Genomic DNA, 24,384 nt, shown 5'->3' with positions numbered 1-24,384 from the left:
GCCGCCCGCGGCTGCCTCCGCCCTGCGCTTTGTGGAGCCGGAGCCGAGTGACAGGCGGCGGCCTCTCGCCACCTCGACCCGTGCGCTTACCTGTGGCTGCCGGGGTCGGCCACACGGACTGCGCTTGGAGCCCCGAGGTGGGGATCGGGGAGTCGGGAGCTGCCCCTTCCGGGCAGGGAGGGGCTGCTCGGGAGGAATGGGACAAAGTGAAAGTCTCCGGGCTGGGCCTGGGGACGAGTCTGAGGCTGCTCCAAAAATGGAGGGGGGCGGTAAGGGGCATTGGGAGGAAGGAAGGGGTGCTGATTCTTTATTTGGTGGCTTTGAGAGTGGCTTTTAATGACGGAGATAGCAGGGCAGACCGGCTGGAACTCGGCTCCTAGTGGGCTTTGGCGATATTAGTGCTATCCTGGTGAATTCCTTGGATTAAGGAAAGGGGCCTTTTAACCTTCTAGGGTGCTCTCGGGAGAAGAGTCATTAGGTTTGGTCTCTGTCCGACACTTCTGGGAAGCCTGGTTCTCAGGTGGGAAAGCAGTTCTGCTTTTTTACTAAAACATGGAGCGTATTTCTTGATACCTTCGTGCACCAGGCTGTGTCTGGTGGCAGAGGGGACAGATTGCATCTTAGCTTCAGACACAGGATTGCCTTTTCTTAAACGCACTGCCCTGTCTGGTATGTGGGGTTGGGGTTGTGATGGAGGCGCCCGGGCCCTGCCCTGGCCAGTGAGTCTTGCTGTTCTGCGGTAGCAGCGTCGTCGTCGTATTCCCTAGCTGAGACTTTTTGTGGTTGTTATTCTGCTGATCGTAGATATCTTTGCTTTGCTGACATCCTGTTTTGTTTTTGGTTTTTACATCCCATTTGTTGTTTCTTTTTATCACAGAAACGCTTCGTTAAGGGGCTCAGGCAGTACGGCAAGAACTTCTTCAGAATTAGAAAGGAGCTGCTTCCCAATAAGGAAACAGTGAGTACAATTGGACTTTATGTAACTTGATTTTTCCTCTTTGCTCCTGCTACTTCTCCACATTTGATCTTATGAAATGGTTTCCTTTAACCCTGTGCTGTGCTCAGACTCAGGCTGGCCTCCGGAATTCTCTTCATTTTACTTCCTAGATGTGTCATGTTAGCTCATGGTTTTAGACGGTAAAGTGACAGATTATGCTTCTCCTCATGAAGAACATGGACTTCTGTTGTAATCGCAAGAACACGAAGGTCCGTGGGAACAGGCAGGCGGGAGGACAGTTGTTGCAGAGTTAACGTCTAATTTTAAATGTAGTGGCTGAGGTAGGAAATATCATTTATCACTACTTTGGATTTCGTAATTGGCAAAAGTCATCAACCAAACCAGGCAGTGGAATTATAAGGTTTGTGGCTTACTATAGTTTGGATTCAGTTGGGGATTTTTCTTTATTTAATGTTGCCGTGTTTGGAAGAGTAGTTTTAACTCTTTAATAGTCCAGCCCTAAAAGTTTGCACTTTTTGCTGGACAGATATGCAAAGGCCTTTATAAATTGCTTAAAAGAAGCTTTTTCAAACTTGCTGTGATATTTCACAAACCTTGGGGTCAGATCTGACAAATACTCTTAATAAACTTAGGATGAGAAGGTTTGCTGAGGAAATTTGGGGGTGAGATTAAATGAAGAGAATACTGGGAAGGGATTCATTCTCAGTTGCATATAGTTGTCTACCCTTGTGATGGACATACAAGTGGTATTGAGGAGGATGGGGGAGAGAGTCTCCTGGCCAGGCCAGGACTAGGGGAGGAGATGGAGGAGGACCAACCACTTCACAGTGTCTAAGGCAGAAGCAGGGCCCAGTGGCCAGAAGGGCTCTGCAGGACTCTGGGGGGAGCTATCTATGTTTGATCTGCCTAGACATTAAGCTGCCTTGAATGGAGGTGGGGGGCTGGATGGAGAGGATCCATTATAAAAGTTGGTGGGAAATTTGGGGGGTTTTGGTTTTGGTTTCTGGCTGGGTGGTGTTTACTGATTTCTACCTACTTCTGTCTTTTTAAAAATGAACTTTTTCTGGACACTTCTACTTTACAGTACCTTAAGAACAATGATAACTTGTAATGGGAAAGATGGGTTCTTTGATTTCAAGCGTAGTCTTGTATAAATCAGTAATTTGTACCAATCAACAATAAATAGATTAACCTTTTAATACTAATGCATCTACTATGATGAGATGGATCATATTGAGAGTGTTAAAAGAGAGAAAACTTTATAAATATTAAACTAAAATGTGTTATGGAGCCAATCTGTATAATCAGTTTATTTCTTGCTTTTTCCAGAACAGGTTGGAAAGAGATATTTAATGTGAAACAGTCACATAAGTGCTTTAAGTTTTCTGAGGATTTTGGTTATTTGAAGTTTGATACATAATTTTAAAGATTAAAATACCTTTACCCTAAGGTAGGAATTTTGGTTGGGCTGAATGAGTAAGAGAGACACAAATGAGCAGATTTGTCCTGAGAATGCAGTTGACCAGATTGTAACCTCTCGAGTTTCATCTTCCTCTGCATCTTCCTCTGCCCCTTGCTAAAAGTTGCAAACCTTTTAAGGTTTGTTTCTCTTTTTTTTTTTGCCCAAAACAATTTTATTTTATTTATATAAACAGCAACTGACAGAGTTTGAAATCTTCAAAAAGGGGCAATAAATATTATTTATAATAACATATAAAACTACAGGGAAATTTGACAAAAGAAGTAAAAAAACTTGTAACAGCAGAAAGACTATAACATATTTAGGAGACATCATAGACTACATCAGTAAATGGAGAGGTGTACATATTCATGCAAACCTTTACAATTTCGATACAAGTAATCTCTTGGCAATTTTTTTTTGTCATTGTTGTTATTTTTTGGAGACAGAGTCTTTGTTGCACTTTGTAGAGTGCTGTGGTGTCACAGCTCACAGCAACCTTAATACTCTTGGGCTTAAGCAGTTCTCTTGTCTCAACCTCCTTAGTAGCTAGGACTACGGGGACAATTATCTTTGTTTTAAAAAACAAATTTATAATAGCAAAATTAAGCATTAAATATAAAGTCTACTGCCTACCATTTGGAAATCCAGGTAATTTTATCTGGTGTTTTAACTCCATAGTGGAAATAGGTATGAGTAACAATTAACCTGGGGAAGGCTCTTAACTGTTTTTCCTCTTGCTTTTGATTGTCCCTTCTTAGAGATGATGCTGACTCATTGAATCGCCTTTTCTCTACATGAGATGTTCTTAGTACACCTAAGAGCTAGTTCTCTGGTTGTCTTTCCCAGGCGTCTCTTTTTTCCTGAGACCATTCTCTGGTTTTTTCTGCAGTAGCTATTTCCTAGCTTTGTGGCTCCTCTTCTCCTTTCTCCTCTGGCACCAGCAGTCTTCCGGTCTTCCTACTTCCAGGCTTTTCATCAGGGGACCATCATTGGGCTAATGGGCTAGTCATTTGCAGCAGTGGAGGGTTTATTGTATCTGACACTAGCGAAACACTCGAGGTATCCTGCCGTCTTCTTGCTTTGTGCTAGAGGAGTTGGGTAGAGGGTAAATGTCTTAAGTATTGGAATGATTCTGGGAGGGGCATTTCTGATATTTTCTTTAGTTATCAACATAGCCAAGCTAATCATTTATAACCCACAGGGAGGGGAGAACAAAGGTTATTTTTCACTTTTTGGTGCAGAAGATGAGGAAATTTGCAGGTACCAATGTTCCTGGTTCAAAACTTTGTGGGTAGAGTTCTATGGTCATGCCACTTTTTATAGCACATTCCCCTAATCTGGATACTTTTCATATTCCTTTCTACCTACCAGAATTATTAATTTTTTTTTTTTTTTGCCATTCTCAAGTGACTTGAAACATCAGAAGAGTGTTGGCATCCAAAAGAACAGTCCTGATTGGGCATAGGAATGAGGGTCAGCAGACCTGTGTTCTATTCTTGGCCTTGCCACAGTAACTGTAGCACTTGGTGATCTCTTTTAACTGCGCTGTCTGCTTTGAGCTGTTCATTGGGAAGTTTGGGTCAAATCCTGTCAAGGACTAGGCATTATTTTCTCTGAAATGGTGTTTCTTTGCATGAGAAGTTTATAGCGATGGTTCTTGCCCCTCTGCCACTTGCTTGCTACTGGGCCTTCAATTATTCGCCCCTCTGTCCTTTAATATTTGTTTACTACAATAAAATGAGGTGATAGCTCTGACCCCTTAGAAGTGTTTCAACAGTTGAAGTGAGATATCTATAGAAATTACATGAAAACGCCTGAAAATATTGTTCTTATCTACTCCAAATACTATGTAAAGTAGCGAAGTGCAATGAGAAGTACAGAATTACTTTGCCTTTGGTAATTTATTGAGCTATTTAAAAAGAAGTTAGCTGTTTTTTATTAGTCTTGCCAAAAACTATTAATTGAAGGGGTGGTGGGTAGTGCCTAGTTTAAAGAACGCACTCTCGAAGCTTTATTGAGGCTCCTTCTGTTCTTATTTTATTTATTTTATTTTTTGGTTTATCATGCCCAGGTGAGGCTTGGACTCACCGCCCCTAGTGTGTGTGTGGGTGGAGAGGGGGTGACAGCGTGCTAACTGAGTAATGGTGGCCAGCGGTTCTTCTCTTCTTACCAGTCATCTGGCACATTTATGTCAGAGAAGGGTTCCTGGTGGACACAGACACAAACAGTTTTCCTAGCCCCTTTGGTTTCTGCTGTTCATTACACAGGAGCTAAATCCGGCTTTTCTCTGAACCCTGCTGCCCACTGAAGTGAGCATAGTGGCTGTTACTGCGGAAAACCAACTATTTATAGAGGTTTAGTTGAATGGGTATTACGTGTCAACTTCATGGGACCCAAGAGAAAAACTGCAGGTCACATCTTTTAATATCAGGGTTGTGCAAATATTCTCTAGTTTATTATCCTTCTCCCCATTCTTCTTCTCTGTAACCATTCACCTTCCTTCAATATGTTATGAAGTATATAATTGGTATGTAAAATATAGTAAGGAATCTTGGCAGAGCATCTCAGATTTTCCTTGGCTGTGTACCTCCTCTCTCTCAAGCCACTATGTGTCATAAACTGCATCAGAGTCTTAGGTGTTAGGACATTTGTATAAATCACAGACAGTGTCCAGTTGCTGAGCTGCTGGGAGGACAGTAAGGAGCCAGGCCTTTTGATTTGGTTTTGAGTACTGCCACTTATCATGGGTAGATATATTGTATAACCTTTAATATTAAGGTAATGCCTGAAAAATTAGGCAGCCTAATAGGGAATCTTAATTACATGGAGAGGGAGCCCCTGCTATGAATAATACAGAATCATGGATAGTCCAAAAGTAGCTTCTCTTTTTTTTTTTTTTAAAATGTACATTGCAGTGCTCATTAAAATCATAAAGATCATTATTCAGGCAACACTGACATGTGTCTTCACCCCAATGAGAACATATCTATGAAATTTAAACCAAAGACTTTTCTTGTCTGGCACCTGGATGACTGTCCCTTGAATCCTTGCCTTTGTTTATGTAATAGTCCTGGCTCCTATTACTCGGACAAGTTTGGCTAGTGTTGGGTTGTAGGTGGGGAGCACTTCCTCAGTGACCTGGTGTTGCTGTTTTTGTAACTTAGGTTAGCAAGAAGATGGTTTGATCTGCCCCAGCTTGGTAGAGAGAAGACGTGCTCCCAGAGGGTTAGACTCTGGAGGGAAATGGAAGGTGAAAAGGCACATGCTTTGGCTGTGTTTCTTATCTCTTTAGATAAGAGATAGATTTGAGTACTTAGCCCAGTAGAGATTAACCCCATGTTATTTGCAAGCCCAGTTGGTGGTACATTAATACTTACTATACTGGAAACTAATTTTCACTTACTTCCCATTTTCAGAACTAAGTATTCCATATAGTTCAATTTTTTTAAAGTCTTGGGCACCTACTGAGTGTTGTAATAGGTGAGGTGACTATAAAGCCTGCACTGCTTGGCTGTTACATTTGCATGCCTGCCAGGCCTGATAGTGTGTGCTGAGGGCTCTGCTGGGTAGAAGTTCAGGCCCCACAGAGTGAGCACAAGGGCCGGTGTCTCCAGGGATGCTAACTGAAGGGGCTGGTGTTAGAACTAGGCTTTGGAGGAAGGATTCATTTTTGACTGGCCATGATTGGGAGAGTGGAGGAAAAGTGACTTTCCAGCTATAGGCACAGAGACAGGAAATTGTAAAACATATCCAGCAAGTATGGGAGCATGGTCGAGAGGAGGCTATATAAGCTGAAGGTAAGGTGATGCGGTAAGATTTAGGCCCAAATTATAGCTTGGATGTAGGCTTTGGGGGACCTTAAACTCCTTCCAGAAATGTCTGTTCAGATGAGTGGGGCAATAGGATCTACTGAAGGCTTTTTAAGAAGAGAAATGAGAGCATCTGAGCTACAGGTACAAGATGGGACGGAGAGAAAGCTCTTGTAACCAGCCAGTCTTGTAGGAAGAAAGAAGATGGGGAGTTGAAAGTTAATTTACAGGATTGGAAGCTGCCTTTTATCTTGGTTTTTCTCTGTTAAAATGCGTCATTGCTTATTAGAATGGGTCCAAGAGCCCAATGAATGGGCAGCCAGTTTTGATGGTTTGTTTTTTTTAAACTTTGAGGGATGGGATGAAAAGTATTGGAGATTTAAATTTTTAATTTGAGAAATAACATGAAAATTAACTACCTTTTTCAGCCACATTTCTGACAATGAATTCTATTAAATATGTACATAACTGCTGGATAATTAACTGTTCTTTTCTTCAGGCAAAGTATCATTTACATACAGTATATTTTCCCAGCAAAGAATGAATACTATTGAGAAGGGGCTTTAACACTAAGAGTCAAGATTCTGTTCATATTTAGAGGTTAAAATGACTCTAGCATTCAATATGAGCTTCCAAAATGAAGTTTTATTTAATTTCACATCATAACTTTAAAGAATTTTCCTAGTTTCATAATATCAGATAATAAAGTATAAAGTATGGACTTACTGAATAGGTCAGTACTACTGAGGAGATACGAATGTGTCACAGCCACACACCAGTACTTCTAGGTTTTAAACCTGGCCTTTTGCTACAAATACTGTATGTGTGTATCTCCTCATGTCCAGCATTATGTGCCTCAGGCCAGCATTAACACCAGTACCTGGGAGCTTGTTAAAATTGCAGACTCTGAGGCCCCTGTCCCTGTCTCTTGAGCCAGAATCTGCATTTTAACAAGCTCTGGGTGATTTGAATGCACAGTGAAGTTTAGGAAGCTCTGCTATTCACAGAAATGCAGACTTGCAGAATCCTAAATCTATAAGATGCATTCATTCTTAAAATAATGGTACCTTTATTCTGTTAAACTTATAAATTGTTTCGCTATTAGGGCTTGATTTTATTTTTCAAATTATTACAGATTACTGTATTTCAAACATATAGATAAGTATCTGGGCTTCTTTTCATTGTCAGTAATAAAGTTTCTTAATGTAGCTTCTTTTATGGTCATTTGCTCACCCCCACCCACCCCCTCCTTGTCTTTACCTCGTGGCATGTAGTCCTAGCATGTGAGTGAGGCTGTACTTGACTTTTATTTCATTTTTAAAAACCTTTTCATAGGTTTGGATAGTCTCTCATCAATATGAAGTTTACATATTCATTAATACCACAGTGTTTTTAGATACTGCTTTCTTTTACTGGCATCCTTGAAATATGAAAAAGAATTGTAAGTACTTTGAGGGACTGGCAAGATAGATAAAAGGAGAGATTTGTTTTTCTTAATAACTTGCTCTTGCATAGGTACAAACAGTTGGAATTTTCCATTTGAGGCAAAAGTGATTGCCAGTCGAAACAGGCACTGCATTTTGGCAGCAAGTACTGTGATTCTATAGCTATTCCTGTGCTGAGGGTTTTGTTCCCATTAAAATGGAGAAGAGGCTTGAATCTATTAATTCTGATAGTCTGAACTATATGGCTGTTTGACTGGGCAGCAGTCCAGTTTTAACTAGGGTAATCTAAGAGAGATGGGCTGATTCCCTTGTGTGAGTGTAGCAGTTAAGTAATTTACATGTAAGAAACTTTTTGCTCTAATGTTGGAAAGAAAAGAAATTTTAAAATTAGGTGACTTTTTAAACCAATGGCCTTGCATAGTTGCTTTTCTTAGTCTAAACATCTTAGGCCTGTCCTTGGCCTTACTCTACACCCAAGAAAACTAGCAGGAATGGCATGCGAGTACTTTAATTATATGAAATGTGTTACTTAAAGAAACTACATTCAAATTTTTTAAAAGTGCTGTTGAACAAAATGCTGCCTGCAGGGACTAGTTAGTTATTTGCTGTTGGTATTTGCTAACCCTTTTTTTTTTTTTTTAATGATTTGGATGCATCTTGGTTACCTGGATGACTTTTTTAGATGAAGAAATTTATGACTTTTAAGCCTAAATAGATTCGACCATTTTATTAGCTGGTAAAACAAATGGAAGGTTTGAATTGGTCTCCAGAAAAGCTTGTAAGTTATAATTACTGTGGTTATGTTCAATGAGTTTATGCACTTGGTACTTGGATTTTATATTATAGATTTTTTTTTTTTAGCCTTATAAGATCTGTGAACCCATCCTGACTTTGAAAACCTGATTTTCTGATGTTTTGAAAATATATCTGGTCTATTAGAAAACTAACATTAACAATAAGTTTAAGACTGTATCTGAAATTATAATCCTTCAATACTTGGTTCACATTAATCTTACTTGAAGTTATGTGCTTAAGTAATAGAAAAATCAAGTAAAAATTAATAGTGTCATTTTGAAAAGTAAAGCAAACAATTTTTTTTGGGGGGGGGGATGAAGTCTCTCTGTCACCCCAGCTAGAGTACAGTATTGTTAGCATAGCTCACTACATCTTCAAACTCCTGAGCTCAGGTGATTTTTCCTGCCTCAGCCTTCTGAGTAGCTAGGACTATGGGCTCCAGCTACTATGCCTGGGTAATTTTTCTATTTTTTTGTAAAGGGAGGGTCTTGGTTTTGCTTAGACTGGTCTCGAAATCCTGACCTCAAGTGATCGTCACACCTCAGACTCCTAGAGTGCTAGGACCAAGCCACCACATCCGGCCTAACTGCAGTCTTGTTGATAATTGTAATTGTTCTCCATGGGAAAGCCATCCCTCCCCCAACTCTGATAAATTTTGTTTTCTGTTATGGGTAATTGGAAAGCTGTTAGTTATGTTACATAAATAAGAAAAGCGAGCAGGAGAAACCCTTCTTGGGACACCAGAATTCCATCAACCTAACAATTATTTGTGTGTGTGTGTGATATTTAATTTTTTGATGAAGTTTCAGTATGAGAGGGCCTCATTATCTTTCCCCCTCCCTTGGAAATATGATTCTTTATCTTAAATTCTTCTTCTGAATTCTTTCAGTTATGGCATCATAATTCCTAGGATTTGGCCATTGAGATGTCTAAACCATCACAGTTGGCAAAGTTGGGAGTTCGGGGAGCTATCTTTGGGAAAGTTTGGGAACCCAAGTCCCGTGCTGTCTGAGGTGAATAAGAAGGTACTTACTCTCATGGATCACCCAGTCTGGGGGAGCGGGGAGGCAGTTGGGCTTGGTTTCTCTGGAAGGTGCCTGGCTGTGAGAGCCGCATGCACCCTCCTCTGCAAGGTGGGTGCTGTTCCCCAAGAGCCCAGCTCATCTCTCTCAGCAGAATTGTGTTTTGTTCTCTTCTTTAAAAAACGATACTTAATTTTCGTCTTGGACTTTTGATTCTGCCTCCTCTTTTCTCTTCCATGCATTTCTCTATTCTGTACGTATGTATGCATGTATGTATTTATATAGAACATCAGGCATTCTGGGACCTCATCTTAATACCTCTTTATGTCTCTAGTGCCCTATAAAGGACTCTTACTTAATATTTGTTAACTGAAGTAGGTGTGTATTCACACGTTTGTGAATAATGGGTTAGAAATATGTTGTGACTATAAATGTAGAGTTACTGGTCCTAAAAGATAAAAACTCCTCAATGTTTTGAAAGAAACGTTTTCTTTTACTCTTAGTGTTGGTTTGTGTGATTCTGCTTTGATGCTTTTGTTAAAACCAGTTAAAATGCCAGGCTCAGCGGCTCACACCTGTAATCCTAGCACTCTGGGAGGCTAAGGCTGGTGGACTGCATGAGTTTAGGAGTTAGAGAACAGCCTGAGCAAGAATGAGACCCCGTCTCTAAAACTAGCCAGACACTGTGGTGGGTGCCTATAGTCCCAGCTACTTGGGAGGCTGAGGCAAGAGGATCACTTGAACTCAAGAGTCTGAGGTTACTGTGAGCAAGGACACCATGGCACTCTACTGAGGGCAACAAAAGTGAGACTGTGTCTCAAAAAACATTAAGTAAATAAATAAATCCAGTTAAAATTGGGATATCCTAGGCCTTAGACTTTGTGTAATAAACAGAGAGTCCACTTTAGTGTCTCAAGATAGTGAAACTAGGACTTGAGGTTCTGTGTCATGCTGGCCCTTCCTGGTCTATTTATGGGCAGTAAATCAGCTCTACTATTTGCACAATGGTTCTATTTTCTAGATTATTTATAAGTTTGAGAAAACTGTTTATTTTTCTCAGCAGGTTTATTGAGCTAGTCAAGAATAAAATATTGTCTTAAGCAGTAAAGTAAGCCATTAGCCAATTGCTGCTTGGCTTCAAGACAGCCACTAAAGAGTGTGCATGTGCCCGTGTACACACGTACGTATGTGTGTGCCGGAGGCGAGAGCCAAGGGAGGTGCAGGAGGTTCAGCGTTGCCAGAGCTCAGCAGCTTTGCAAGCTTCCTGTGACTGTTTATGGATTTTTTTTTCTTTTAGTCTGTTAGTGAGTCACCATCACATGCCATTTTATTATCTTGAAAACTGTCTAGAATTTTTATCCTGCATCTTTGCTGTGCGAGTGCAACACCAGTGAGTGTGCTCTGAACAACAGTAAGATACAGACTTTCTTCAGTGATGCTTGGGTTATATTTTTAGCTGCCTGCCTTTGTGCTCCTAGGTGCCAGAGTTGGGTTTTATTTATTTCTTTGTTTTGGGTTTTGGTTTCTTTTTCTTTCTTCTTCTTCTTCTTCTTTTTTTTTTTTTTGGCAAGAAATAGTAAGTTCCATGTGTTTGGTTGTTTTGAAGGGCTGGAGCAGCATCTGTCCAGACCCTTTGGGAGTTGGTGATGACTGACTTAGGCACACACCTTCTAAGATCAGAACCCGCTTCTCCTTCCCACAAATGCTCTGTTTTGGAAGTGTGCTAAAAGAGGTGCATTGAATCAGGACAGAGGTTTGTGGCCTTAACTTGTCAAGGGAGGTGTTTTAGTTTTGAAGAGATAATTTGGAATTTGTGGAACAATAGGGAGAATAATTAAATTCTAAAAGAAATAGGCCCAGTGAATCTATACTTATGACTGGTTTCACCAAGCAAAGTGTAGAGCTGGTAAGCAGGGTGCAAACTCAACTCTAAATGTTTTGAATAATGTAATGTTGAAAACCCACCAAAACTTTTGAACAAATTTCTAAAAACCTAAAATTTTTAATGTGTTGTACTGGCTTAAAACATCAAATATTATCTCTCAATTTTGTAGACCAAAAATTTAGACAGGACTCAGCTGGCCATTTGTTTTCCTCTTCTGTATACAAAGGTCCAAGATGGTTTCTCTCAGGTAGTGAGGATGGCTAGAAAGCTGCACTCAGCTGCTGCTGTGGGGCTGAATATCAGCATTTGCTTTGTCCTGTGGACTTGAACCTGCTTATCAAAACTTGAAGCCCTAGCTGGGTGTAGTGGCGCTCACTGTAGTCCAGCCACTCTGGGGGCTGAGGAGGGAGGGTGGCTTGAGCCCCAGGAATTTGAAACCAACTTAGGCAACATGGTGAGACCTTGTCTCTCTCTCTCTCTCTCTTTTTTTTTTTTTGAGACAGAGCCTCAAGCTGTCCCCCTGGGTAGAGTGCTAGGGCATCACAGCCCACAGCAACCTCCAACTCCTGGGCTCAAGACAGTCTCCTGTCTCAGCCTCTCAAGTAGCTGGGACCACAAGCGCCGGCCACAACGCCCGGCTATTTTTTTGGTTGCAGCCGTCATTGTTGTTTTGGCAGGCCCGGGCTGGATTCAAACCTGCCACATTAGGTGTATGTGGCTGGCACCGAGCCAACTTTGTCTCTTCAAACAAAAACTCCCAAAACCAAAAACCATGAAGCATTATTTATTTTGACCTTAGATAACTCAAAAGAAAAGCCCATGTGCCTCTGATGGTATTCTGTCCACCAGACAGGAGGCAGAGTGATGCATGGACGAATGTCATGTGTCTCTGTGCAGTCAGTGCAGGTTGACAAACCCCACTTGTTTGGGCTCCAACTGAAGTGTACTGTTTTCTTTTGTACAGTACTCTCTTCCAATGATTACTGTTTTCCCAAATGTCAACTGCCTTATAACATGATAATATAATATTTATTGTAAATTTTTTCTAGAAATCAGTAATTTAAGATGTTAACTGGATAGTGTGAATGAAAACATTTATAATGTATTCCTGGTACCAGTGACTCATGGAGGATTTATAGAGCTTACTGAGCATAAAGAGAAGGCAGAGGGCCCAGAGGATCTGACTGTCCTTTTGGCCACAGCATAGGAGTGAAACCAGGCACTGAACTGTGTAGCACAGGCATTAGTGGTCATGGAGCTTTTTAAAGGCTAAATGTTTTATTTATTTGTTTTTTTTATTTTTATTTTTCCCAAGACACAGTCTCACTATGTCACCCTCAGTAGAGTGCCAGTGGTGTCACAGCTCACAGCAACCTCAAACTCTTGGGTTTAAGTGATTCTCTTGCCTCAGCCTCCCAAGTAGCTGGGACAACAGGTGCCCACCACAACACCCAGCTATTTTTTGGTTACAATTGTCATTGTTTAACAGGCCCAGGCCAGACTCAAACCTACCAGCCTCTGTGTGTATGGCTGGCACCCTACCTACTGAGCTATGGGAGCCGCCAGGATGAAATTTTTTTTTTTTTTTAAACACAGAGTCTCACTTTATTGCTCTCAGTAGAGTGCTGTGGCATCACAGCTCGCAGCAACCTTCAACTACTGGGCTCAAGGGATTCTCCTGCCTCCGCCTCCCAAGTAGCTGGGACTACAGGCGCCCACCACAACACCCGGCTATTTTTTGGTTGCTGTCGTTGTTTTGGCGGGCCCAGGCTGGATTTGAATGTGCCAGCTCAGGTGTATGTGGCTGACGTCCTAGCCGCATGAGCCACAGGCGCTGAGCCTTAAATGTTAAGCCTTATTTGAAATGCCTAGCCAGAGAAAGTCCTTGAGGTCTCTATTCTGTCTGTCGGGGCATTGTCCACTGCCTGAGTCCTCCTACAAAGGCGCTGCCCCGCTGCTTCTGAGCCCTGCGGACGTGCAACCTTGACATGCAGCCAGGGTGGGTTTGGACAATTCTGTTGTTCAGAATGTTGTCTTTTTACCTCTTCACCTTCTGTACATTGTCCTGGTGGTGTTGCTTGGGGACAGAGAGAGTTATTGCCACGCCCGTCCCTTTAAAGTGTAGGCTAGTTGGCATACCCCCCCGCCCAGGCTCCTGACTCCAGGTTGTCCAACATGCCTCTGCATCCTGCATCACTTAATTCTAGGTGATCTTCCTGGGACCTCTGTAAAACTTGATCACCATGAAAAGGAGAGAGTGGCAGAGATGGCAGACCCAGCAGTGTAGAGCAGCCAGGGAGGGTCCTGACCCTTGCCTGGCCCTCAGTGCCCACTGGGCACCAGCATGTGTTCCGTAGAGTACTGGAGGCCACATGTAGGCTTTGTTCTGTTGAGCTGAGCACATCTTGAGTTTGCCATTTTAACCCAGTTCTCAGTCCCCACAGTGAGAAAGTGTCAATGTACAGTGTTACCTGATACAGTAATGGAGACTCAGACTGACCATTAATCCCATTTTGACTCTTAGAGTGGATCTGAGCAAAGATTTCCAGAGTCAAAACCCAACACAATCATGCATGAACTAGCAGGCTCTTTCCTCCTGGGAGAGACTATTAGCTTTAATCATGACCCCACCCCGCTCCCGAACCATGCCCATGTTGCTAATCTTGGTACCGATTTATTCTTCAACTTATTCCTGTATGTTCAGGTAAAGATAGTAGCCAGATAGTGGACATATCTCTTCGTTTGTTTGCTGCTCTTGTTTCAAATCAACTGTTGAAAGCAAAGCTTGGATGACAGTTCTCCTTTCTTCCCCTCATAAACCAAACCCAAGGGAATGCGCTAGTCATGGACTAACCGAGGAGTCCTGGATTTTAAGGTAAAATCATTGGTTGGGTGCTCACTGTCAGTTTTCCAAATTGGATCTTTTGCCCTTCTCTGAGCCTTTCCTCTGCCCCAGACAACGCTGTTCACAGTAACTGCATCGGAAAGAAATGTCCTCATTCCACTTTTCTATCTGCTGCCTCACTTGGTTTTTATAATGAGTTCATTCGATCTGAGTGGCTTGTCTAGCATTTTATCCTGTTTACTATGCTGGATAACAGGAAAGTCAGGAAGTACACACACATACGCACACACTCATATTCTACGTGTGTGTGTATCTCAGTTTCACAACCGCTGTCCAGTCTAACAAAAATCCTTAGGTGTCTCTTGGCCATTCCCTTTTCTCAAATGCTATACTTCCTCTGCTAGTTTTGAAACAGCTGATGCCTCCTTAAGAAATAAGAGGCTGGCTCAGTGCATGTAGGTCAGTGAGTAGGGCACCGGCCACATAGACTGAGGCTAGTGGATTCGAGCCCAGGCTGGGCCTGCTAAACAACAGTGACAACAGCAACAAAAAAATAGCCAGGTGTTGTGAGCTGTGACGCCATAGCACTCTACTAAGGGCAACAAAGTAAGACTCTGTCTCTTAAAAAAAAAGAAAAAGAAAAAGAAGAGGCTTTACCTGTAAGATGGCATGTTCTGTTTCCCCAGGTCTTACAGGAAAAACGTGATAACTCTTCCTGGCTATAGGGAAAGGATTTTAATTTTTAGGCAAGGTTGGCTAGGAATGAACATAATAGAAATACCATTCTCCTACCTCACATCCTTACCCTAATCATTACTAGATCATAGAACTTGTTTGGGGAACCCCAAACAGCATTTCCCTGGCATTTTGTTCACTTGTACTTGTTTTCTCATACCACTACTCCTCGCCCCAGCCCAGCTGCCGCCTCCCCTAACACTCACAGCAGGAGTCATTTTTTATAGCACACATAACCTTAAACCAAAAGGAAAGTGCGTTGCTTATAACAAAATGAATCTCTTTTCTGCTTTTATTTTGAAGAGTCCTCCCTGTTGTTTAATGTGGGGGATATTCATGCTGAAAGCCTATTCCAAGTAGGCATTTGTGCATCCCAGAGGAACTTTTTGATTTATTTCCTTAACTCTGCCCTCCTTTCTCTGTGGTTCAAAAACCTTTAATGATCTGTGAAGCTCAGAGACTTCAGTGCAAAGCAGTAGTCGTTTTAAAAACCCCTCCCACTATATAAAAGGGCTGCCAGTTTCTACATGCTGTGTTTTTGACTCCATGAAAGGCTGACCTCTCACAAATTTTGGTTGTACAGCAGGGCATCTGGGTTGGGGCCTTGATAATGCTTTTGTTAAATCTTTTTTTCCTCCTTTCCCTCTCTTTGAAAAGTTGTAATGAAAATTCTAGGCTCTTCTCCAGAGTGTGGGATGTGATACAGTAGAATGTTTCTGCTGCCATTCGTTGCTGCTGGGCTTTGATGAGGTTTATTTCCCGTAAGCTTAATTTTGTGCCCCCATCCCCTTTCATGTGGCTAAGGAGGTTACCTTAACCAAGGTTAAGCATTTTATTATGGAAGCGTCTAGTAGGCTGTTGTGGCAGGGAGGGACGAGGAAGTAACATTTTCCCTACATCTGCATCTCTTCTTCCTAAGGCTGTCTCTTCCCATTAATGGAGAAGGTGCCTGCGATGTAAGCTGTGTTGGTTTCCCATTTCTTCCACTCTGGGCTTTCCAGGAAGCCATTGGGTGACTTGTCTGGAGATTTCATTAGTGGAAACATCATGGTGGACCTCTCTCTCGAGGTTTCTGCCAGGTAGAGGAAGGAGGCCTTCAGAGCAGCAGACAGCAGTGCTTTTGATTCTCCTTGTAGGTCTCCCTTTCAAAAGAAGTGATTGCGGTATTAAAAAGTGTTTTAAAATACTGCTTTGACATTGTATTCATAACTCCTCTCATTCTTGCAACTGAGAATACTTTATAGCCATCGTTTCATTGGCCTTCCCATATGCCTGTGAGGGGTGCTGCTGGTCCTACATGTGCACAGGTGAAGAAACTGAGTACAGTGACACTAACATGGGGCCCTCACAGACCTTGGCAGGGAATAAGCCCAGAACCAGGGCCTTGAGAGGTACGCTGCCCCCACAGAATATCTGTGCGGAGTGCTTGCATTTGGGGTTAGATTTGCTTTTTATAGAAGAAAAGTGAGATTTTATTATCACGCAGATTCTTTATTCACAGTAGGATTCCTTGGCCAGCTTACAGTGATGAAGTATAAATACATGCAAGCCTTTGTACCCTGAGACACAGCCTCTTGCAAGCTAGCAGAGGGCACTGTGATTGAAACTTAGGCTTGGTTGCTGTCCCGGAATCTACTCCGTCTCCTTCTCTTGGGGAAAATGAGGTCCTGGTTCCTTCTGGGTTAGGTCCCAGGAGCCTGTCAAAATTCTGTCACACAGGCTCGGCGCCTGTGGCTCAAGCGGCTAAGGCGCCAGCCACATACACCTAAGGTGGCGGGTTCGAATCCCCAGCCCGGGCCCACCAAACAACAATCATGGCTGCAACCAAAAAATGGCCAGGCGTTGTGGCGGGCACCTGTGGTCCCAGCTACTTGGGAGGCTGAGGCAGGAGACTCGCTTGAGCCCAGGAGTTGGAGGTTGCTGTGAGCGTGATGCCATGGCACTCTACCCAGGGGGACAGCTTGAGGCTCCATCTCAAAAAAAAAAAAATTCTGTCACACAAAAAGAACACTTTATGACCAGCACAGACTCATCATTTCTAAGTCCTGTGCTAAAAAATGTACAAATTACCAAACAGAAATTGGCAACTAAAAGAGCCTCTGCCTGTGGTTCTCCTCCTGGTAGTACCAACATCCAGAAACTCTGCAGACAGCACTTTCTAGACTTTACCCTCAGTGTTCATCAACTTTCCACCAATTTAACAATTCTGACCGAGTAATTCGTGCCCTTTTTGATAAAGTACTTTTTGAGGCCTAGTTTTAGTTTTGTCTTAATTCCTTGTAGAAGTAATGTAGGGCTCTGCAGAACATTTGTGGCATGGTTCTTTTTACCTCTTATCCCACAAAGTGGTGGTAAAAAACTCTTGGTAGAGCTCAAAATTTGGTCTAAAATTTTATATTTAAGCTGTACTTCCTGAAACAAATTTTAAAGAATTTGTTTGGACTAAATGAAACAGAAATCTCAAACTATTCCCAATTGTTCTCTCTTTCACACATGCACAGAAACACACAGATTTATTAGTATATGTACTACTGTAATTTCAGAAAGTTTGAGTTATTTTATAGATACATTTTTTTTAGAAACCATTTACTTTAAAATAACTCGAAACCTATAGAAAATTTGCAAGAATAGTGTGAAGAATTTCCATATTATTTACCTAGATTCCCCAAATATTCAGACCTTATCACATTGCTTTAATGTCCGTTTTTTTTCTTGTGTGTGTAGGTGAGTTTCTGCTTGGATCATTTAAGGATAAATTGAAGACCTGTTGATTCTTTATTCTCCAAAATGCACATTCTTTCTTAAAATGAAAATTGTATTACTGCCTCTTTCTCTTCAAGATATTGATCTGGTTAACTGACTGACTGAGCACCCTACCACTGTAGTTAAAAAATCCCAGTATAGGCTCGGTGCCAGCCACATACAGCTGAGCTGGCAGGTTCAAATCCAGCCCGGGCCTGCCAAACAACAATCACGGCTGCAACCAAAAATATAGCCAGGCGTTATGGCGGGCACCTGTAGTCCCAGCTACTTGGGAGGCGGAGGTAGGATAATCAGTGGAGCCCAAGAGTTGGAGGTTACTGTGAGCTGTGATGCCGTGGCATTCGACTGAGGGCTACAAAGTGAGGCTTTGTCTCAAAAAAAAATCCCAGTATGCTAAAATTTAGCTTTTATAGGTGTTCATAGGGAAAGTGATGAAGTGTGTTTTTAGTCATTTTTCACCCTTTGAGAACACAGAAAAATACACAGTAGAAAAATTAAAATCACCAGTAATTCCTTCACTAAGAGATGACCACCAGTTAGCATATTCTTCAGACTGTTTCTAGGCATATATTAGTAAATACTTTAAACAGAAATGGCCTCATTCTGTTCTATAACCTAACTTTTTAAACTTGCTATGATCTTTTACATAAAACACATATAGTCTTTTCTGATAGTTGCATTTTAAAAAGATATCATAATGTTAATAACCAACTTCCATTTTTAAATGTTTAAATATTTCTAGCTTCTGAGATTTTTGTGTTTGAGTGTTTTTCACTGTTGTTAAAAATAAATCTTAATGAGTAGCTTTCTCTTATTTGGGGGCATTTATTTATTTTCTTAAGATCTATTTTTAGAAGTATATATTTCAAAAATATGTGCAGTTTTCAAGTCTTTGAATACACAGTGCCAGAGTGTCCTGAGGGATGGGAGGAAGCTTTGTGAGCACTGCTGCACCCCCCCACTGATCATCGTTCTTTTCAGTGTTGTTTTTTTTAATTAAATCATAGCTGTGTACATTGCAATCATAGGGTACAGTGTGGTGTTTTCATATACAATTTGAAATACTCTCATCAAACTGGTTAACGTAGCCTTCATGTCATTTTCTTAGTTATTGAGTTAAGACATTCATACTCTGCTTTTAGAAAGATTCAGTTGTACCCTTATAAGATACACCATAGAGGTGACCCCACCAATCTCCCTCCCTCCACCCATCGACCCCTCCTCCCTCCTTTTCAGTGTTTTAAGCTCAGCTGCAGTCTGTCTTTTCTTGAAAAACCTTATGATACTTTATACAACCCCCCACTGCCCCCTTCCCCAAGACAAAAACAAACAAAAAACACAAAAACCCTGACATACAGTTATATATGGTTATTTTATCTAGAGGCAGATGAATGGTGTAGGGACCAGGGTTCTTATCTAGCCAGCCCTAGCAATAAGTATTTTGGGGACTAACTAGAGCTGACTCCTATCCTTGAGGAAGGTGGTGAGGTCAGGAGCCAAGCTTAGGGAAAGCACTCCGGACGTACGGTGTCGCTCAGCCAGAGCAGCCCTCCCTCAGCACCAGCGGCTGCTGGCTGGCCAGCTGTGGGAGTAGCTGAGTGTGTTGCTATATTGCCAACCCTGGTTTGTTTCATCTGTGATTTGGGGGTATCCACAGACACTTCTTCCCATCTCACTCCTGCTTATTTTCATGGTGAGTAAAAGTAGTCTAGTCCGCAATTAACTGTGGTGAGAGGAAGCTAAATACTAATAGTATCAGAATTCCCAGGACACTGGCTAAAATTTAATTTCCAGGACATTTGAAATTTTAAAAACTAAGATTTCATTTACTAAGGGTAGTAGAAAAAAATCACACAAAAAAAGCAATGTTTAAAAAAGAAAATAATGAAGATAGCAGATTTCAGGAAATAGGAGGGGGGAAATGAAATGATCCGCATTAAATCAAAAGCTAATTCTTTGAAAATGGCAATATAATAGACAAAAGCATGACTGCTTGTGGGAAATAAAAGAGAAGGCCAAGTAAAAAATATTAGAAACAAATAAAGGAGCCAGTATAGGTAGCCAGAGAGAATTTCAAACACATAACACATGTGTGATACAAAAGAACTACTGTGAAAAGTTTTATAATAGGATATTTCAAAAGAGAAGTAACAAAAAGAATGATCAATACTGATTCAAGAGTAGAGATTCCATGGCCAGGCATGATAGGCCATTGTAGTCCTAGCACTTAGGGAAGCCAAAGCAGGAAAATGGCTGGGGCCAGGAGTCCAGGACCACCCTGAGCAAGAGCAAGGCCCTATCTCTTAAAAAAAGAAAAAACAGAAAAACTAGCCAGGCCTGGTGGCACGCACCTGTAGTCCCAGCTGCTCGGGAGGCTGAGGAGGCAGGAGGATCCTGTAAGCCTAGGAGTTGGAGGTTGCTGTGAGCTGTGATGATGCCCCTATAGTACCACTGTAAAGCAGGCACTGTGGTGTCCTTGTATTCCACGTGCAGGGAACTTCAGCAGAGAGGCTTGTGTTGACCTTGTTAGATAGAAGGATACATAGTTCTCACTGGATCAGGGCTCCAGCTCGGGCAGAGTTGGCTACAGAGTACCCAGTCTTGGCCACTGTATTTTGCTTTTTCTGACACCGTGCTTGCCACATAGCAAACATTCGGTTTGAGTTAGTGCATGTTAGTGCAGGGAAAACACACAGTTTTAGCTGTCTTACCAGGTAAACCATCAGATGACAGATTAGAAAACAGCATTTGTGAGGACTCTTCCCCACAACCCTTTGGATTTTCTCTAACCTTTAAAGTGAATAAACGGACACCATGATATATTACAAAGAATGTCATTTTTTAAAAAATGTACTTTGGACTGCTTAATGGAGAGAAGGGGTCTCTTTGGGAATGATGGGAGGGTTTTGGAGTTAGATGGATGTACAGATTGTGACTGTGTTAAGTACCTCAGCATTTTATTCGTTCAAATGGTTGACTTTATGTTATGTGAATTTCACCCCAGTACTTTTTAAAGTTAATTTGAGTTTGGTTTTCCTCATTGGAAGGAGAATTACCAAGGAGCTATGGGCAGTACTTCATAGCATTAAAACTAAGCTAGATTTACTGGGCTGCTGATTCCCTTACTTGTCCCCAGCTGTAAAGGAGATGAAAATCCTGCTTGTAGCTGAGCAGTCTTCAGAATTCAGTTGTTTGCCTCCTGAATCCCATCTCTGTAGTCAGGAGTAAGATTTGGTAATAGGGGACTGGTTTCCCCTGCTGTATCCAAGAATAGATACACTTTTAATGTGAGTTTTCGTATACCTCAAGCCGTGTTCCTATCACAGTCTTCAACTTTATCAGCTTTTCTTTTTTTCTTTTTTCTTTTTTTCGTTTTTGAGACAGAATCTCACTTTGCCGCCCTCGGTAGAGTGATCTGGCATCACAGCTCACAGCAACCTCAAACTCTTGTGCTTAAGCGATTGTCTTGCCTCAGCCTCCCAAGTAGCTGAGACTACAGGCACCCGCCACATACCCAGCTATTTTTAAGAGACTGGGTCTCGCTATTGCTCAAGCTGGTCTGGAAACTGTGAGCTCAGACAGTCGACCCACCTCAGCCTCCCAGAGTGCTGGGATTATAGGCCTGACCCACCGCACCCAACCTCAACTTTATTAGCTTTTAAATTTTGGCATGGTCAAACATCACACTGAATTCAGCTGTAGAAGCTGAAGTTTGAGTTTGTGTCATTTGGAAACATCATCTCTGCGGAAAAGATCCTAAGCGATAGCCGTTCTCTCCAAACATCCCTGCCCGGTCCTGGGAGCCCCCGGACCTCCAGCTGTGCTGCATGCAGACCTTGTTGGAGGGTGGGGATTTTTTCCTCTTTTTGTTTAGAAACACAGATGTCTTACATCCTTACAAAAAAAGTTTAAGAAAGGTTTGACACTGTTTCCTCAAAGTACCTTGTTCACAATTGTTAGCAAATATGCCCTTCTTCTAGGTGAAGTTCCTCTCCACTTTGTTCTTCCTCAAGCCTGGAATATCCTCAGATGCCTGCATAGCTAGTTTCTCCTAAACCAGTAATGCAAATAAGGCCAAAGAGGAAATTGCTCATTCTTTAGTAGTATTAAGTTTATTTTTAGTTTCCTAGTGCTTGATTTATTTGGGGGAGGAGAGGGTGGTAATATATTAACAAACATTAGACTTTTTATCTAAAGGTTAGATTTTAGTAAGAAACTTTCCACATCGAATGCTTTGAGACTATTCAGCCCTTAAAACAGATTTTCTTTTTTCTTTTATTTACATTTATTTATTCACTCAGCCAGTTACTCAGCAGACATTTGAGTTTCTATATTGAAGACTTTTTTTTTTTTTTGAGACAGAACTTCAAGCTGTCCCCCTGGGTAGAGTGCTGGGGCATCACAGCTCACAGCAACCTCCCTCCTGGGCTCAAGCGAGTCTCCTGCCTCAGCCTCCCAAGTAGCTGGGACCACAGGCGCCCACCACAGTGCCTGGGTATTTTTTTTTTTTTTTGGTTGCAGCTGTCGTTGTTTGGCGGGCCCAGGCTGGCTGGATTCTAACCCACCACCTTAGGTGTATGTGGCTAGCGCCTTAGCCACTTGACCCACAGGCACCAAGCTGAAGACTTTCTAGATAGATGCTGAGAATACAAAAAACAAGATCCTTTCTGTACCCTTGAAAGTATTCATCCTCTGCTGAGAAATGCAAACAAAAAGCAAGTGTAATGTGTGGTAACTGGAAGGACACTGGTAATGAGTTCAGTGGTTTACAGAGCAAGTCTGTATATTTTATCTTATTTCATCTGAATAACTATCTCCTGAAGCAATTAGGTAACTGTGGCTGAGATTTGGGACTCATCTCAGACCTGAGTGATAAGAGATTCTGTGACTGATGAGTTTGTCATTTCTGCAGTAACTTCTTCCTTCCTATATTAAGTTGCGGGAAAATAGAAGTGTGTGTGAATTCTTCTCCACTCCCTCGGCCCTTGGACAAGTTACTTGATTTCTCTGTGTTTTAGTTTTCCCATCTTATATAGTAGAGATATATTTCCTACTTTGCAGGACAGTAGTGAAGATTGAGTAGTTGTTGGTCAAAGTGATCTTACCTATATGTAGTTGTCAGATCTCATCGATTTTGAGCATCTGAAAAACAAAAAATATTTCTCAAAATAGTATGATTTGGAATTGTGTGCAGTATATTTGCCTCACTTTTAATCAAAATTTCTGTTAGACTTCTCAAATGATGATAGGTAAAACTCTTGGCGTAGTGTTCTGTGCAAGATGAATTGTGTCAGTTTGCATGGGATTTTAGCTCTGTCCTGTGTAGTTAGAGCGCTTGAATTGGAAATCGAAAAGTTGGGATTATAGAAGGTCAAGAAATGTGGCTAATTTGGCTTCCTGAAGTGTTAGGCACCATCCTCCCGTCTTGTTGACTTGAAGCTCTCGGGTGCCTGCAGCAAGGAACTCGAGGGTTTTTGTTGGGCTGTCTCCAGCCGGGTTCTTCAGTGTAAGTCACAGATACAGATGGCGGGGCAGTCTTTGTGGTGCACTGTTGGCTTTAGCTCCTGAAGATTGTGATTGGCCTCCAAATTATCAACAGAAAATAAAGGAAGTTTTAAAAGATTATTTTTACCTTTTGATGTCTTTCTTAAAGATATTTTTGTATAGTTTATTCTAGAATAGTCATATGGTTTTATAATTTATTCTAGTTTATATAGTTTTTACTTTTACCAGGATACTAGTAATCCATACTTGATTTGATCCTATTATGCTTACATTTAAATTGTCTCTGGTTTATGTATTGCCCGGTTCTGGACACATTAGAGTTGAAGTTCATGGCTCTGTCTTACCTGTGCTAGTTCGGTAGCAGAAATGCCTTGCTGGTGCTTGGGAGCACCTAATAGGCTTTATAAGCAATGACGTGTTGCTCTTAATGCACCTTGACCTGTCGGAAACCAACCCCATTTCATGAGTAGAATGAAGTGAGACAAGGAGAGCAGTTCAGACTGAGGCAGCAAGAGAAAGGAAGTCCCCTGGCCACTGCTCACTGTCATGCTGTGGTTCCTTGTCACACAAGCCACACCAGGTAGGACACTGCATCTTCCTTGGCATTTATTACCCTTCATCAAGATGGAGATAAGAACTGTTACATTTAGATCCTCCCAGAGCAATTGGTAAACTTAAGGGTCTTAAGACTAAAGACTTCTCAAAGATATCTGCAAAGGTAAAATAAAGTAATTCAAAGTGTAGGACAGTATCTGGCAAGGCGTTCTCCTTCTTGGCAGATTGAATGGGAACGTAGGAGCTAATTCCAACAGAATTCCTGTCTGAGTGTCTTCCTGTTTATTCTCACGAGTAAGTTCACGACATGCCCTTCTGAGACTTCCCTGATGGACATTCTTACTTTGTCATCTCCATTGGGTAGTATCAAACTGTATTTTTGACCTTGCTGTACATAGTTTAGAATTCTTCTGTCATTTCCTATGAACTAGAAACCCTTGGAAATAACCCCTCCAGTGGCATGTCACATTCCCAGCAGCCATGGCACTCTGTGGTGTCGCCTGCGTCCATCAGGGTGCAGCTGCTTCACGAATGGCTGAAACTTCATTGCAAACAGCCCTCCAGGGCTTGTAATTTTCCAGACAGGATTGAAGTGTTTTCACCAC

The 24,384-nt window shown here is 41.7% G+C and overlaps 1 protein-coding gene across 4 annotated transcripts in view; it reads left to right on the top strand.

Moving 5' to 3' along the window:
• RERE (arginine-glutamic acid dipeptide repeats) overlaps window positions 1-24,384 on the top strand; it is a 433,205-nt gene that overhangs the window by 367,145 nt on the left and 41,676 nt on the right. For 3 of the 4 annotated variants that reach the window (XM_023515253.1, XM_012807340.2, XM_003793246.2), the window contains one exon: window positions 878-958. In XM_023515253.1, the coding sequence (XP_023371021.1) occupies window positions 878-958 (81 nt within the window). Of the gene's footprint in view, window positions 1-6; window positions 138-877; window positions 959-24,384 lie in introns of those variants that run through there. The other variant, XM_012807342.2, reaches the window with a different exon arrangement.

Source organism: Otolemur garnettii, unplaced genomic scaffold (assembly GCF_000181295.1).
Source record: "Otolemur garnettii isolate 467f Iridium unplaced genomic scaffold, OtoGar3 scaffold00067, whole genome shotgun sequence".
In the NCBI taxonomy this organism is placed as follows: Eukaryota; Metazoa; Chordata; class Mammalia; order Primates; family Galagidae; genus Otolemur; species Otolemur garnettii.
The sequence above is the reverse complement of the archived record's forward strand: the minus strand, read 5'-3'. Positions and strand labels throughout refer to the sequence as shown.